This window comes from Serinus canaria, chromosome 1 (assembly GCF_022539315.1).
Source record: "Serinus canaria isolate serCan28SL12 chromosome 1, serCan2020, whole genome shotgun sequence".
NCBI lineage: Eukaryota > Metazoa > Chordata > Aves > Passeriformes > Fringillidae > Serinus > Serinus canaria.
In genome coordinates this window covers 32962915-32979758 of record NC_066313.1, presented here as the reverse complement: position 1 = coordinate 32979758, position 16844 = coordinate 32962915, and the positions used below count along the sequence as shown (strand labels likewise).

Sequence of the window (16844 nt, the reverse complement as noted above, 5' to 3'; positions counted from 1 at the left end):
TGGAGTGAATAATGTGCCTTTGGATTAATTTCATAAGACAACCTACAAATTTTTTTTGCATAAGAAACACAACAAACAAAAACCAAAACACAGTTTTGAGAAAGAAAAGTATATCGTATCCTTATTTGCAAATACCACTTTCCAAAATAAACATGTCAAGCATATCTTGGGGCTATTGTTCTTTTAGCTTATGCAATGTATCTTTTATCATATCCTAAAGAGTTTTTTGTGTCATTATACCCTTTCTTACATGTCATGCAGCTCAAAGATCTTGCTTTGCAACTGTTTCTTCCTATAAACGAATAATGATAGGACAATTTTTTTTCCTAAAGAATTCAAGAGCCAGTTGTTATTTGTTCATATAAGCTACTACTCAAAATTCAGAAGCCAACATCCCAGGTAATGAACACACAACTCTGTACTCTTGGAATATTTTGGATATACTCCCTAGTGTTTATGGTTTCACAGAGATTTCCTCCACAGATATAATTTGCTTTTTCAAGCTTTCAGAGTTGCATTTGCTCCAAAATTAGCCACTAAAGATATAACCATTAAGCTATCTCCTTGCCTTTCTCATTCAATAACAGCCAAAATCTGCACAGGAAGAGGTCACAGTAATTTTTTTAACCTACCAAGCTTAATGAGAAAAACTTGCAATTGGACCAAGTAGCAGAATTTCTGAATGAAAAAAAATCTTAAATGAGTATCTGCAAGGTAAGAAGAAGAAGTGATACTGTCATGAATCAATGACTTTACTGCCAACTCAAAAGAAGAATTGAAGAGCAGCTGCTCCCTACTTGTCAGGGAGCACAAGAGTTTGACACAGCAAGGCTCTACTTTGTGTAAGAATCTCACCATGTCTGCAACAGAGGAACCTTCACTGCATGTAAAATTCAGCTGCCCTTTGTACACATCACTGATGTGATACAGGCAGAAACAGAACATTTTTGCACTGGAGTCCCAGAGCCTGGACTTCCTGGCCTGGTATCTTAAAACAGCCCAGTTGCAAAGAATGATCTTCTGCATGGACAGTGTGTTCCACGGCAAACAGCAAAGGGGCTTCCACTTGAACCCCAAAAAATAGCTGTGATTTATACCCCTAACTTATGAAGGAAAAGCAGTTCTTCAAAGCTGTTGGACAAATGCTCTAAAGTAATAAATGGCAAGTCAAAGATAAAATACTATAGGGAAATTTCTGTTTGACTAATGTACTATATATTTTGTTTTAATGAAAAATAACTGAAATTTCATCTAGAATTTGGAATACTGAAAGCAAAATGAAGATGACAGACCTGCAGAAAGGACTAGGGTAGTCCAGAAAGGACTGGAAATAGCCAGATGAATAACTATTGCAATTAATCACTTTGGTGTTTGACTTCTAAGACAGCTATTCCCTTCAGATGTTCAGAGATGCCTTAATGTAACTATTTCCTTTTTTTTCCAACCAGTGCAAACAAAAGAATAACACTGAAAATCTAAAATATTTTTTAAATAGACTGCATTGTGATATTTTATTTACCACATCACTTGAGTCTCTAAAACTGCAGTCAGCTTTGTCTCTCCACCATTATTAGAATCTGTAATGCCTTTCTCAGAAGACTTAGAATACTGTCTGCCCATGCTTACAATTACAGGGCAAAAAGACAAGAAAAATGAAGAGACAAAAATGAAGAGCTACAGCTCCTCATGCTATAAAAATTTAATTAAATACTATTTATTCCTTCAAAGGTGCTCTTCATGGCAATGCAATATTTTGCTGATGTGTGTTGTTTTCCAGACAGCAGATGTCTTGAAAAAGATCTGGACATCTAAAAACTAGTAATTAGACAGATCTTGCTACATAGATAATTAACTGAACAATAAAGGATGAAAATACTGTTCTGTAGTTTCATGTGACTAATTTTCACATTAGGCTTTATATTCAGAAAAGGATGAAGGTCTCCAAAGAAGGAAACATAAGGATTTTCAGACTACCCTGGTGAAATTAAATACATTGTGTCAATAAACACATTCAACACAGCAAGCTAATCCCCATCTTCTGTTGCATCAGGATGTCAATCAGGTTCCAGCAATAGCTGTCATATAACTCTAGAAAAATTGTTAATCAAGTGATGAAAGATCAAGCATAATAATCATTCTCTAAAATTTACCTGAAGAATTTAAAACAAGGATCAGAAAGGTAGAGGAAAACTGCCCACTCCCTAGGAAATCCTCATTACTCTACAAAGAAACAGGAAAAATGATGTTGGCCTTCTGTCTACAGAAAGGTTTTTTTCCACACTTGGCACAGTAGTTTAGCAAATGATGCCACACTGTCCTTCCCCATCTTTTGATCTCTCGTGTATCTGGAAACACTGATGAGACAATTAAAACTCGCTACACCGTCTGCTGCACCTCCTGTTCTCCTGATGAAAATAGCAGTGGCAAACATAATGAAAGGGATCTTCTCTAGCTCCCCTTTTAACTCTTACACAGCACTCTAGAATGGGGAGGGAAATGATGAAACTACTTTCTGACCCAGAAATTTACAACCTAGAGGAAAAAAAGGAGTAGAAAGGCATGCTGTAATGACAAAATTATGAGACTTACTGTACTACATCTAGTCAGGAGAAAACTTTGGAACTGAAACAGAAGCTGGCCAAGATCCATGAGAAATTTTCCTCACACTCGGCATTGACAAAAAAAACCCACCAAAACCCAACAAAACCAAAAAAGGCACTTAGTCTTTGGGATTTTCAAAAATTGCAGAGAGTAAAAGGACAAAGTGTCAAGTAGAATCCCAAAGCACACACATCACAGTTTTTCACACAAGCCTGAGACAAAAGATGTTCCAAGAAACTTTTCAGCAGCGTGCTGGAGATCATTATGTAACTGGGAAATCCATTTAGAAAGCAAGTTCCTTTGAAGCATTTCCACAAGGACGGGATAAATCTAGTACAGAATTTTTAAATGGTCGGCTTTACTGTCACCCAGAATGATGCCATTTGAACAAAAGCTGCAGATGCATCCATCTTCATCACTTATCCAACAGCTGAGCACAGAAATTAATAAGACCTGTCTCTAAAGGAAGCAATAAAAAAATAAAACAAAAAAAAACCCCAAACCCAAGCCCTACATCTTCCTTCTCTCAAATTTTCAGAAAAAAAGTTTATAGAGTTAAAGCTGTGAAGGTGACAACGACAGTATCAGGGGAATCCCGTAAGTCATGCTAACTGCTCTTGATTTGCAGCCAAAGCCTCAGAAGTACCTTTGACTACAGCAAAAAGGCCAACTTCTCATGACAGAATGATAAAAAAAAAAAGGTCACTCTGGAACACCATACCCTTTGATGTCTCTACTCAGAGCTGATGCAATCTTGGCAACTGGATAATAATACAAAATTCCTACCTAATACAGAAAGGACAAACACAGAAAATTCTGCCAATTGAAATGTCAGTGCTCTGCTTAGCTCCAAAGATGGTTGAATTTGGTCTGATGTGACACAATTTCACAGCACCATCTTCTGCCATTTAACTGCAATTGTAATGAAAAAGATGATGGACTTATTTTCTTTCTCCACTGAAAAAGCAACCAACCAAACCTTATTTTTCTTGAAACAAAATCTCCAGCTTGTTGGCATTCAAGCCTACCTGCACATCTATCTTTCCCCGAGCTGCTTCTTTTTGCTCTATTGCAGCCACAGTTCATTAAGATGAAATGTGTTCTGCTGAAGCTGCCTCATCAGTAAGTATTGCTGAAGCAATTTAGTAATGATCTTAATGCACAGTGCTGAATTTTTATAGCCATCTCAATTGGCTATTAAAATACAGCACTGCACTTTAAAATTGCTACGGCACCACTTCAGAAATAGTTAGCATGATGGAGCTACAAAAAAGCAATGTTCATATCAGTGGAAACCTTACTCTTTGTGAATGATTTCTGGAAAATTTTAAACTCCACTATGAGATTAAATGTTCATTTTGCATATGAACACAGGATTCTTCGGACATGCTCGGAGAGTTCTTAAGAGCTTAATGGTTTCAAGGGAAAAACAGATAAAATACATAAATATAATATTGCTGCACAGTCTTCCCAAACATGTTGTTTGCTTCTTTACTGCTGATGGAAAAAGACAGTTAAATAGAAAAGGGGAAAATCATAGTTATCATGCTAATATAAAAGACTTCAAGCAAGTAATATCCTACAGCTCGGAGGAGAGCTTCAGGTTTAAGGGAGACGACCAGCCGGAAGGAGGGATTTTGAATTCCTTTTGAAACTACCCTTTTTGATTTGGAAAATAATTTGTTTAATGACTGACTACAAATCTCCAAATATGGTTAAATTAGGTCTGATGTGAGGACAAGCTGATTCCACCACTTCCTGCCATTAAACTGCATTTTAAACAAAAACATAACAGATTTACCTTCTTTCTCCACTAAAGATAAAAAAGAAAAATCCTGAGAAAATAGAATCGAAATGCTATTCGAATAATAACTATTACTTTGTGAAATTGTATACAAGGAATACTTTTCCTCAGGAATGGAAGGAATCACTTCACAGAATCAATGTGGGATTTTTGAAGAAAAGCTTCATATATGGTAACTTACACAAATGAGATGACAAGTTTTACTGACCAAAGGTGGATAATACATTTGGTATTTTATTAATACCATAAAGAAGAATATGATAATAGCAGCTGTATGCATTTATCATCACTTAAATTAAAGAACAGGATCTTCAGTCTGGGAAATATAAAGGTGCAGATAAAACCTACCATTTTTATCACATGAGGCACTGGAAACACAAATGTGTCAAAATATGGTTGGAAAACAGCAGAGGCTTTTATAGCACTTTTATCATGGTGCTTTCTAATTTTATGATTTTCAAGAGAATACAATTTTCATGTGATAAACTATCAGATACTCACATATTCTTACATTAGACAATCCTAGCCTGCAGGGAAGCCAAGTTTTTTAGTGATGTTAACTCATAAATGATGGTTTGAGCTACTATCTTAAAACTGGAAAAATATGTATTAGTGTTTGATGGAGCACCTTCTGCTAATTGGAGGAAATATGAGTTCCTTCAAGCAAAGACTTTTCACAATAAAGGGTATTTTGTGGTAATTTTCTATTTGTACCTGAAATAAGTGATACTTCAGGTTACAGTAATATGAAGTGAAGCACTTAAATTAGAGTTGAGAACCAAAATAGTTTGTTAAACCCAAACTCCAGAAAGTTTGTGTGCTTCCTCATTTTTATATGGTTCTGTCTTTAAGTTGCTCCATTTTGCTATGTTTTAGATAAGGATTTACAGAGCACAGAAGGAAGAGAACATTGAAAATCAAAGTAAATTCATAGCTGATAGGATCATAAGACTGAAATTCTTCAAAGACTGTAAGAAAAGGTTCTGTTCAAAATGTGAAAAAATCATTTTGTTAAAAACACTTTGGTCCTTACAAAACATTTTTTTTAAATTAAGAAAATATCTGCCTAACTTGCCATAAAACCCCCTATTCCCTCATGCTACAGTTTGCTATGGCATATTAAATTTTCTCTTAAATTAGAGAAAATAGATCATTAAAGTAGTAGAAGTGATAGCCGTAATAAAAAAAGAATAATAAAAAAAATTTGTACCATCATCAGTCTGAAGCAAGCACTTGCAGTCAGTTATCAAACAGCAAGATCTGAAAGCTCTCACTGTTCTCTGAAATTGGGAAATAAATAATTGGGGTTCTTTGTTTGCAAAAAGCCCTTTCTTTCATTTTAAGTGCTGCAGCTATTACCTGAGATAAAAAAGTAACTTTTGACTTTGCTTTGCTAGATAAAAGTTGTAAGTTTCCTCCATTCCTTAATGAAAGCAGCACTTTTTTTTTTTTTTTAATGAACCCTCTATTCTGATATTCTGAATTGAACACTTTTTTTTTTTTTAGCAGACATTTTGAAACACTCATCATTGAAGCATACTTTTGTGACTATTTCAGTTGTCACTGCAAGCTGGGATACTATCCATGCAACAGAACACACAAGACATTTCCAATAAAGCCATCAATCCAAATTAAAATACATCTACTCTCTTGAAAAAAGAAGCATGAACCTCTAGGAAACTACAGACAGTAATGGACTAGAGAACATTTCAGTAACAAAGATAAATCTACAGTGAAATCATACCTTATAACGATGGTGAAAAACTTCTGCATCTTCTCAAGAAAATCTCATAGCTTAGCAGTGAGTTAAAAAATACACAAATTAAACCATACTGATTTTTTTCCTCGTATAGTAAGAAAGCTTCATCACTGTCCATTTACTGTATTCAGTGACATCAAGAATAAACCAAATAGTTACAGGAAAAAAAACTCTACCATGTGCCACAGAGTTCCTTCAGCTCAGCACAGAACACAACAAAATGGGAACTCTGGAACTGGTTATGCCCAATGACGCAGTCTAACATTTAGACAGACATACATAACTCTCAAAAATAAATGTGCATTATGCCCTTTATATTCATCCTATCTTATTTTTGCATATTTTATTAGATGTCTGGTTTAGGAGCTTAGTCTTTGCTGATTAATAAATTTAAGATAAGAAGAATAGCCATCCAGAGGGAGATAAAGAATGGGGCTGAACAGTGCTTAAGAGATGCATTAATTTTTAATCTGAAGCCCCAAAATATAATCACACTGCAAATGGATTAAAAGTTTTGATACGGCCTTAATTCTCAGAGCAGAAAGAGTAAAGAATTAAATGTCCCTAAACATGTTTTAGTGCCCAAAGCTGTGTGAGGTGGACCTCATAAGAATGTGTCACTGGCTGAATTCATCAGGAATGGGCAAAAAGTATGCTTTTAGAAACCAAAAACTGAGAGAACTGCTGGTGCGCCCAGAGCCTTCTCATCTAAAATGCTGCGAACAGAAGGGCAGCTCCAGTCATTGTGGCAAGATCCTGACACAGCTCAAACACTGCAATGATAGGCACTATTATCATGAAGGGGGAAAGTAATCCTGTTTCTCTATGACTTTATACTCAAGCCACCAGAATATCCAGATAGCAAAATTAACTGTCCTTTATGTTGTTCCTTTTTTGGGTGTTTTTCAGTCTGACATTTTTCCTCTGAAGTTTCCTACTACTCAGCTGTTCTGCTTCACATACCCTGAACTTCATTTCTGTAGTTCTGATATCTTTTAAGACACCACATTTCCTACAGAAGTGAGGTCAAAAGTTTATTATCTGATCCGACAGTGCCGTAGTTACAAGAATCCTTATTTTCTGCCCTTTCCCCCCCCCCCCCCCTTCTGGAACATTTTATCAGAGCTTAAACTATCAGCTAGGTAGGCAAGAAGGTAGGTAATATTTTACATGACCTCTGTGTTTACCCAAGTTTCTCTCTGCCAGAAATTTTCTACAGTGGTAGCAATACATTTTTCTGCTGATCATTTAAAAATAAAATTAAATGAATCAAGTTTAATTTCTACCACTTGTGCATCAGCATACTAATTGTGCATCATCATACTACTCAATGCTTCTGGATTTAGTAAAAGTATATTTGGAGTGTGATGGGACAGCATGAAAATCTTGAGGTCAATGGAACTACTTTGGTTTAAAATCCTTCAGTCAAATGCAACGAAATGGGACTGAGTCACTGAACAGTGACTGAAATCCACAATTCACTGCCCATACACAGTTCTTTGCAGGGTCTTACAAGAAGCTACTGCACAAGTTATATTACAAAGCAGACAGCACCATTAAACTGCTTTGTTTTGAATGCCTGCATTTTGCTCCCCAGGAGCAAACACTGCAGCGTGTGCAATCCATTCTCATTACTGCCAGTCTTGTTTCAATACAGAGCAAGAAAAGCATATTACTTAATGACAGGATTTTTAGTACTGTCTAAATCCCAGTGATTTAAATAAGAAAGCTGCAAGTATATCTTTCCTCTCTTACAGCTGTCAGCCGCTGTAGAGATGCTGGCTGCTGAAATCTGCAGTGCCCTGGGAGTGACTGAAACAAAACATCTCCTGTTGGCCACTCAATCCTTTGCAAAGCCATACTGTGAATTGTATGCCTGCCTGAAGAGACATGCAAGAGGTACACAAAAGACAATCTCACAAGCACATGAAAGGGAGGAAGAGCCTGCAAGGATGAGAGTAAGCAATTACCTTCAAGACATAGACTGTGGCTATCTGCCAGTGTTTGCAATCAGGTGTGTCAAAGTGATGATCAGCTTTAAATGCCTACACAGCTGAAGCTCTCTTTGAACCCTCAATTTTCCTATTACACAACTCATTTGTGTCTTTGTTTACCTCTTCTGCCCCCCAAAAATAAAACTAAAGGGTTACAGGTTTAGCACACATGACACTAGGAGAGCCTTTCTGTAAAGCAACAGGAACAACTGCATGGGAATCTGAATTCAGAAGGGACCTCCTGGCAGCACAAGACCATGTCCTTCCCCCTGTCACACACTCAAAGCCATCTCCAGACAATGCTTATTCAATATGTGATGCTTAAAATAGATTCACCCAATTAATCAATCTCTTCTATATGGTGGTTGCTAGCTACAAAAATTAATGCCCATTAAAAAACCCAACTAACCTCTATGGACTAATAACCTGTAAAAGCCCTCATCCTGAATATCTCAGATGAAATTAAAAGGATGTCTATATATAAAGCCTTGCAAATTTTCTTTCTGTACCAACTTCAAGTGCTGAAAGATATAATCTACTATACACAGACAGGCAAGTTAAGGATCTGAGTTCCCCGGGTATTAGGGATGCCAAGACCTGCTTTCATGTGGTGAATTCTCAGGGCAGTAAGGAATGAACTCAGTAAATGCTGGGTTGTATACTGACAGAGGCAGTCAGGAAAATAATTGAAAAGATATTTGCTATTCCAGTTTTGGTATGAAACAACCTTCTTGTCTAAAAAACAGATTTACTTTCTTTACTAATTTTGTGAGTAGGAAAGAAGGAATGGTGTGGAAGCGACCATGATAGTTTTCAGATCCTGCTCTGGACACCAAACATCCCCATTTCACTCTGAGAAGTAAGAAATACTGTTTATATGAATATTAAGTGGTTCTTATGTTGCATAGTAATGTTGTGAAAGACCAGTTCACAGATAAATCACCTGAAATATGAGGACATAAGCATCACAGGAGTGACTACAGCCAAGAGTCATGGGTTTTATTCTCAACTTCTGATAAGAGTTTGATGCTTTTCAATAGATTTTTTCTTCACTGAAGTAAAAAAAAATCAAACGAAAAATGCTCTAGATATTAAAAATAGTATTGGTAAGGTTTTCATCCCAACTATAAATTATTTATTTTCTTCATTTGCTTTTTTGTCTGTAGAATACAGAAAGCCTAACAGAGCAGGTTTCCTTACTGCCTGAATTATGAAGGTAAAACCCCTGGCTTTTGCAGAAAAGTAGCCCATCAACTTATTTTTTATCTAAGTTTCCAGCTAACTTTTTCTATTTTTCTATAAAAATGAAAATATAAAAAAATAAATTCAACTTAACAATAAAATTTATTATTTATAGCACTTATCTGTAGTAAACTTCATATAAGACTATAGACACAAAATCATATTTTCAGCAGTAAGCGGCAAAAGTTCTTTAGCTTGCCCTAAAAGGCACTTTTTTGATATCCATTCTGTTTTATGAAAACAATTGCAAAAAGTAATAGTTTCAGGCATACACTCAAAACAAACACGATACAAACCCATTATTAGATAATGACTGCCTCTCTTGTCCATTTTTACAATGTAGCAAACATTTGGTCATGGTGAATAATTTTTACTGCTTCATCACAACCAGAAAGGACAAGTTAATTTTAGTTTCTTTAGCCCTGGGTCTCTCAAAATGACTATCACATCACACACTCAGTTTAACTCCAAATCTTTAAAAACACTGCCTGCATTTCTACTCTGAATTCACATGCATGTTTTTCTATTAGAAAAACAATCCAGCATCGTAACTGACCACAAGAATCCAGACTTTCAGGGATTTACCATCAGATGCCTGTTTAAATATCCCTTACTCTTCTCCAAGAACAGAGCATAATGAATACACTGCAGTGTCAAAGAGTGCACTGTTTTCAGCGTTGCACTCTCTTTGTTGAGTATTAGAGGTCAAGCTCAACAATATGTCTCAATATATTAAATATACTCCAGTACTCCTATTAAAAAACCCTATGGAGATGGATATTTTAATATTCACATGAGGGAACATGTAAGGGAGAACACTGAAAAAGCTGCAGATTATTCACTACAGATAAAATAGGGAGAGTAATCTCATGTGCACTGCATATATTAAGATACATGCAAATAAAAATAAAAATAAAAATAAAAATAAACATAATAAAAAAAATATATATATATCAAAGACCTGCTTATGAAATAGCTATTATGGATCAAAATAATTAACTGATACTCATTCTATTCACATGTACCATGAAAATATGCATTTTCTTTGTCCAGAAATTAGCTATGAAGAAAAATGCTTCTAGAAAGGAATTTGGCTTTTTGCTTGGTAACCAGAAGGTTCTGCTGGAAGCATTAAAGCTCATTTAGACTAGTGAAGGTTTTTTGTGCTAGATTTGCACATAATTTTGTTGAAGAATAAAATAAAAATTCTTCTATGCATCTGGGTAAGTTGATATTCCTCATGTTCCAAAGATAACTAGAAAAAAACAATGACAGTAGAGAGGGCAAGCTGGATAATCAAAAAACCTTCTGAAATGAAGAAGGATTCAGAAACTCCACATTCAACAGCACCTTTAATCAAAGTCAAAGGTCTGAGTAGAGGAACTTTAGAGGTAGTATATGTGCTGCCACATAGTATCTCCGTGTGTATTTAGAAGGTAATGAGAGAGTAAACATCGAATGAAGCAAACCACAACTCCTTGAACTCCTTTACGTTTCAGGAAGAGACGCAACCATGAATTCAAGTTCTACCCGCCTAAATGAACTACATTTCCATATTTGACACGTCAACCAGCCAGCAAATCAACAAGGCCAGATGCCATTTAAGCTACAAGAGAGGTTAAAGACCAAGTTTAAAATGGACGCCTTTTTAATTTGCTCATCTACCTTTCGGTCCTTTGAACAACTTGATCTCTACGACGGTCTCCAGGATAGGTCTCCTCCGCCGGACGTACAATCGCACGATGGAGCCAGCCTCCTTCAGGGCCTCCACGGCTTTGCTGTGCGACACTTCCGACACGTCCACCTCGTTCACGCGCAAGATGCAGTCGTTGACCCTACAAGAAAAGCAAAGAACCACAGGGACTGAATGCTTCAGCTGGTACTCTGGACCAAACAAAGTTTTGTCAGCAGTTGTGTAAAATGAGGATGACTTCACTGGGAATCTCAGAATCGCAGAATATGATGAGCTGGAAGGGACCCATAACGATCATCAAGTCCATGTCAGCCAGAAGACAGACTTAATGCAATATGCTTCACAAGCAATGAGACAGATCACTCAGTCCTTCCAAAAGCCATATCTGATTCAAAGTGGAGTCCATCCTATCACTCACACCTACCATCCTCCTTCAGAAACTGAGGTTACATGCACTACAGTGATAGAAATAAGTAATAATTTGTCTTTACAGACTTCATTAAAACAGTTTTGATTAAACAATATAATTGCTTTAAAACACTCATGCTATTACTATGGACCATAGTAAGGACAACTACAGTTGGTCTAATGGAAATCTCATAGTGTGATACAAAAGCTGTCATAGTAAAAATGTTTTCCTACAAAAAGCAGACAATTTAAAAGAGAGTGTCTGATGCTAAATAATTTACTCAAATTAAATTTTTTTGTTTTCAACACTGACTGTAGGCTACAAGATCTGCTGTATGGTAATGGCATTTTCTTTTTTATTAGAATACTACTAAAATTCCCACATAATCTTTGAGCATTTACTAAAGTATCTGAGGATGGACATATAACTACCCTCAGTGACCTGGTTAGATGGAGCTGCATTCTGCTTATCTGACAGATTTGTCCTAGTTGGAAAGGAAATCTACAACTTAGAAGCAGTCAAATCTATCTCCAAAGCAGCAGGCTAATGACTTAACTACTGTGCCATCCTTTCTTTGCAAATGAGGACAAGTGAAAAGAACTAGATTAATTGAGACTCTACTGCTCTTGTGCAGTACATTTGTTGTGAGATGCCTCTAAGTATTTTGGGTACAGAAGAAAAAGGCATATTGTAAAGGAATGTGTTCTTCTGCATGTCTGAAAGGACAATCAGTGAAGTAAATGTGGGTTGCTAAAAATATTCCCATTTCTGCTATGTTTCCATACATAAAAATCAGCTATCCAATGTGACTCTTTACAACAAAAGAACACTTGATCTGGATATTGATTAGGAGTCTTAGCACATGGAGGGAGAATGAAACTTTACCTAAGTTTATAAGAACTCTTAAGAATTTAGGATGGTTTTTGTCATGTTCTTGTGCTGCTGCTTTTGTTTCAAACAAACTCAAATAAAAATGACAAAAAGAACACAGTTAATTGAAATTGGTCAAACTTGGAAAGGACACAAAGCTCATGCTTCACTTCTGAGAAGAAATACTGTATCACAAAGTTTCTAGATATCATTCAAAGGTTGGGTTTGGTGGTTTACTCTAATGCCAGAAGTTTGCATGGTTGGGAGGGGCTTTAAGAAACCTGGTCTAATGGAAAGTGTCACTGCCCAGAGCTGGGAATGATGGAACTAAAGGATCTTTACAGTCCCTTCCAACCCAAACCAAACTATGCTAGCATGATTCTATGCCTTTCTACACCTGTAGGCTTTTGTCTCCCTCATAAGGAGGCTAATTTTTCATTTTTTAATAAATAAATACAATATTCAAGAATATATATGCACATGCTAAAAGCATAATAGCAAAAAAGTCAGTAAACCCAGTTTAAGAAAATTCTTTCAGATTGTTAAGTGCATGGTCTTATCCCTTAGGGACAAAACTACTCTGCCCTTGCAAGGAGCTCTCCAGGGCATTTTCCTGGCTTTACGTTCACCTGCCAAGTCTATGGCAAAATTTTATTTTTGTGATTTATTTTCTCATTTATTGCTGGGTATGCCCTATACCTGTCAGTTGGTTTCAGATGGTGACAGACCTGTGCCCAGGAGAAGATCTGCCTGATAATCCAAGATAACACAAGTCCAATAAAAGAGATCCTAGTAGTTTCACCAACACACACAACAGCACTTGTATTATCATATAATCAGAGCAAGGTTTGGGTTAGAGGGACCTCATACAACTCAGCTTTTTGGGCTGCCAGTGCACATTGCCAGGTCATATTGAGCTCCTCATCCATCAGTATCTCCAAGTAGCTCTCCTCAGGCCTGCTTTTAAATATTATGCATACACCTAATTTGATTAATGTCTGTAGAATCCCCCACATAGGTAACAAATTAAAATGAGTTTGGCAGCTCTTCATATGGCACACTGGCTCATCTGAGTTCTTTAACATAATGAACATATTCTACAAAACTTTTGTAGTATAAATTTAATATGAAGGACCCTGGATAGTTAAATATAGAACACATGCAACAATCATGTAAAACAGCTACAACTGATAAAAGAAATATCAGAGATACTTTGTTAAGAGGGAAGGTCAGGGTCTCAGAGGATTACCAATTTTTGCTATCTTCAAAGCAGATAAGGGCTTGTATTAAGGAAAAAACTCCTAATTTTAAGGGTTTAAATTTATATATTCATCTGAGTTTGATTTTTTATGTTTTCAAGAAACTGCAGACATCCTTGAAGCTGATAAATGCCTCAGTCAACTTGTAAGTAAAGAAGACGAGTACAGTCCTTAGGCACTGACTGGACATATAGTAGGTGACAACTGGTAATGATCATTCTGTTCCCTTGTTCTGTGCAATATGGTGCCCTGCAGGGAAACCCAAAGCAGCCTGGTGTGGCAGCTAAGAGCCCCAGAAGACCAAATGGTCCTGCCAACACACATTAACCCACTTGAAGCTCCACAACAAAGCTAACTGGAGCTAACTATAGACTGTAGAACTAGGGAATAATCTGTACTCCGTGGATCAACATCATGGTACTAAATCCTGGAGTAATCCACAGGTCTTATCATCCAGACACCTGCAGCTAAGTTGTATTAGTGGGACAATGCTGCTTTTCAAAAGTAGAGTTACCAGGCTTTACACTGCAGAATGGCCAGCATTCATTGATGATTTCTAACCAAAGCCAACTGATTTTGTTTTTAGCTGCCTCCTCAGAAAAACTCAAATTGAGATGGAATTTCTTTATTCTTTAGTCAGAGCATGGAAATCAAGGTAAAAAATAGTTATAATGGGAGAATGAGTGAAAAACTATGCAATATATCAGGTAGACATACACCTCTATATATCAGCATGGAGATACCAGACAGGCTACAGAGGTAAGACAAAGAAACACTAAACTTTCTCTCTATCCTTTGCTCCATTGTCTAACCCTTTTAGCCTAAGTTTCCCTACAAAACTGTTGATTTTTTTTTCTTCCAGAACTCACAAGAGCACAGCACCTGAAGCAAGAACACAAGATTCTAGGTTGCAAGATGAAAGGATTATTTCATCAGCAAATAATTGTAATTAGTTTATCTGAGCTTAAGAGAGTATGTCTAGTCCATTAGCTAGAGAAGAATGATTCTCCCATACTTTGCTTTTTTTTTTTTTTTTTTTTAGTTCAATACACACCCTTCCTATTCCATAATAACTAGAATTTACAGAATATGGGGTAAAAAATGTACATATTGATACTGGCTCATTCCTTCCAAGAGGAATAATTTTTTTTAAATTTCCAGTAAGATCTCAGAATAAAGGATATCACATTTACTAAAGCAGTCTTCACATCTGTCTTTAAAATCACAGAATACAGAGCTAACACTAAATGCCAATGACATGCATGCACCTTAGGGCATAGTTTCCCTATGTATAATGATCCTTAGAGACATGATCCAATTTCTGTAGCAAATCCATGTATACTCTTAGACCCTTCCTGACATTGTAAAGTAGCATAAAACTACTTCTATGTCTAGTTCAAAAATAAAGAGATAATATTTATCAATTTCCTGTCTGTCTTTGAAGCTGGAGGGGAACTAGTGCTTATGAAAATGTCTGATGAAGGTAACAGCCAACCTTAACTCAAAATTTGACACTTTTGTGATTTATAATGAAATTCCAAATATCTCATGGGTACTACTGAAAATACTACCTCTTAAAATTTATGATGGGGGGGAGGGATTTTTAACTTACAAATGACACAGCAGAATTAGAACCAAACTTAATCATAATTTGAAATCCTAGGATTGATTTTGATTTAAAATATGTGGAAATATTGGTGCAATAAAACGGTAAACCTAACTGTATTTAACATAAAGGCAATATTTGAAGTATTGAATCTAACCTATGCTTCTAACAAGAACAGAATCATCTTTAGTTCTGAGGAAATTAAATAAGGACTAAACCCACAACGTTTCATTTCTGAGAGAAAAACATCATCATTCAAGCCTCTGAATCAATGGCATTAATCTATTGCACTGAAACAAATTCAATAAAATATAAGCTTTTCCCTAACGATGCTGGCCTGGTGCCATCCCAGCTCTTTGCATGCAACCTCCACCAGGTAATTCTTTCATAGTCTACAAATGTAGGATTAAAACTTCACCTGCATCCTGCTTCCTCTGTCTCCTCTTTACAATCTTTACAAAAAGAAAAACACCCTCATAAATTTGTCTCATTTAAGTACGTGTGCAGATTTTACTACAATATAATGGAAAGCCAGTCTGTCCTATAGCACACTACCTGCGTTCAGCCCACAGCCTACAAACCCAGTAAGGTTTTGGAGGGGGACCTGAAATTGTGTTGGTTATCCCCACAGTTACTCCTTTGAATTTCTTCAGTATTTTGGACGTAGAAAATAGACATTTACCCTTTCAAATGAAAGTGATCTCTTAGTGCCTAAATGCAGAAGGTAAAAGACATAGAAGAGCATCAGCAAAAGCTTGCCTGTGCAGATCCAGCTCACTCCCTCTAGATCAGGGCAGTCCCAGTCACTTTTCCAATTCCCATATCCAGGGACAGGCTAGCACTAAGTCCTACTTCTTGCCCTCCAAAAGTTTGCATGAGAAATGAAATATCCCCTTTGTATACCAGGAGTCTAGTGATGGATTTGGAGGTAAAAGTGCCTGCTATAATGCAGTCAAGAATTTCAGATCACATCCAGGGAGGGTATAGGTTTAACCACCATGATCTGCAGGTGTCCTACCAGATGACTGTGAGATTTATTTCACTTCCAGAACAGAGACTGAAGCTGGAACTGTCAGGGAATAACTCAGATTTTAGGAAATACTTCTGAGTTTCAGAATATGTTATAGCTTGAAATGACTGTGTTTCCATACCCTGTTAGAGACATGACCTGGCTGAGACCTGAGACACAACCAGCACAGCCACAGAACTGTCACAAGACATTTACACTGCTTGTCCTTTGCTAGTGCTTTAGTTACTCACAGATTTCTTCTTAAAAAGCCTCTTAATGAAATGCCTGTGTATTAAAGGGCTTGCATAACAGTCACTGAATTTAAAACCCAAGTGCCTGGCTACAACATCAGTAAAAATATTAGCAGAGCATTTCCTTATCATAGACGGTGTCTCTTTATCCCTCTCTTTGTGTTTCATTTATGACTCTGAGTTCTATTTTTGAAGTTGTAAGTCAGAAACAGACGGCATACTGCACTATATAATTAGGAGTAAAAAGTCCCTGCAGCCTTTAGACTCTTAGAAGAAAATATATTTAGAAGCTTGAATATGTTCCTATTCACACAGTTTCAATAGAGGATGCATCAGCATTTCCTTTT

The 16844-nt window shown here is 36.5% G+C and overlaps 1 protein-coding gene across 4 annotated transcripts in view; it reads right to left on the bottom strand.

The window, feature by feature from the left end:
* The window catches only part of DLG2 (discs large MAGUK scaffold protein 2), a 486684-nt gene that overhangs the window by 290878 nt on the left and 178962 nt on the right, over positions 1-16844 (bottom strand). For all 4 annotated transcript variants that reach the window (XM_030234136.2, XM_030234140.2, XM_030234138.2 and 1 more), the window contains one exon: positions 11066-11235. In XM_030234136.2, the coding sequence (XP_030089996.1) occupies positions 11066-11235 (170 nt within the window). The remainder of the gene's footprint in view (positions 1-11065; positions 11236-16844) is intronic.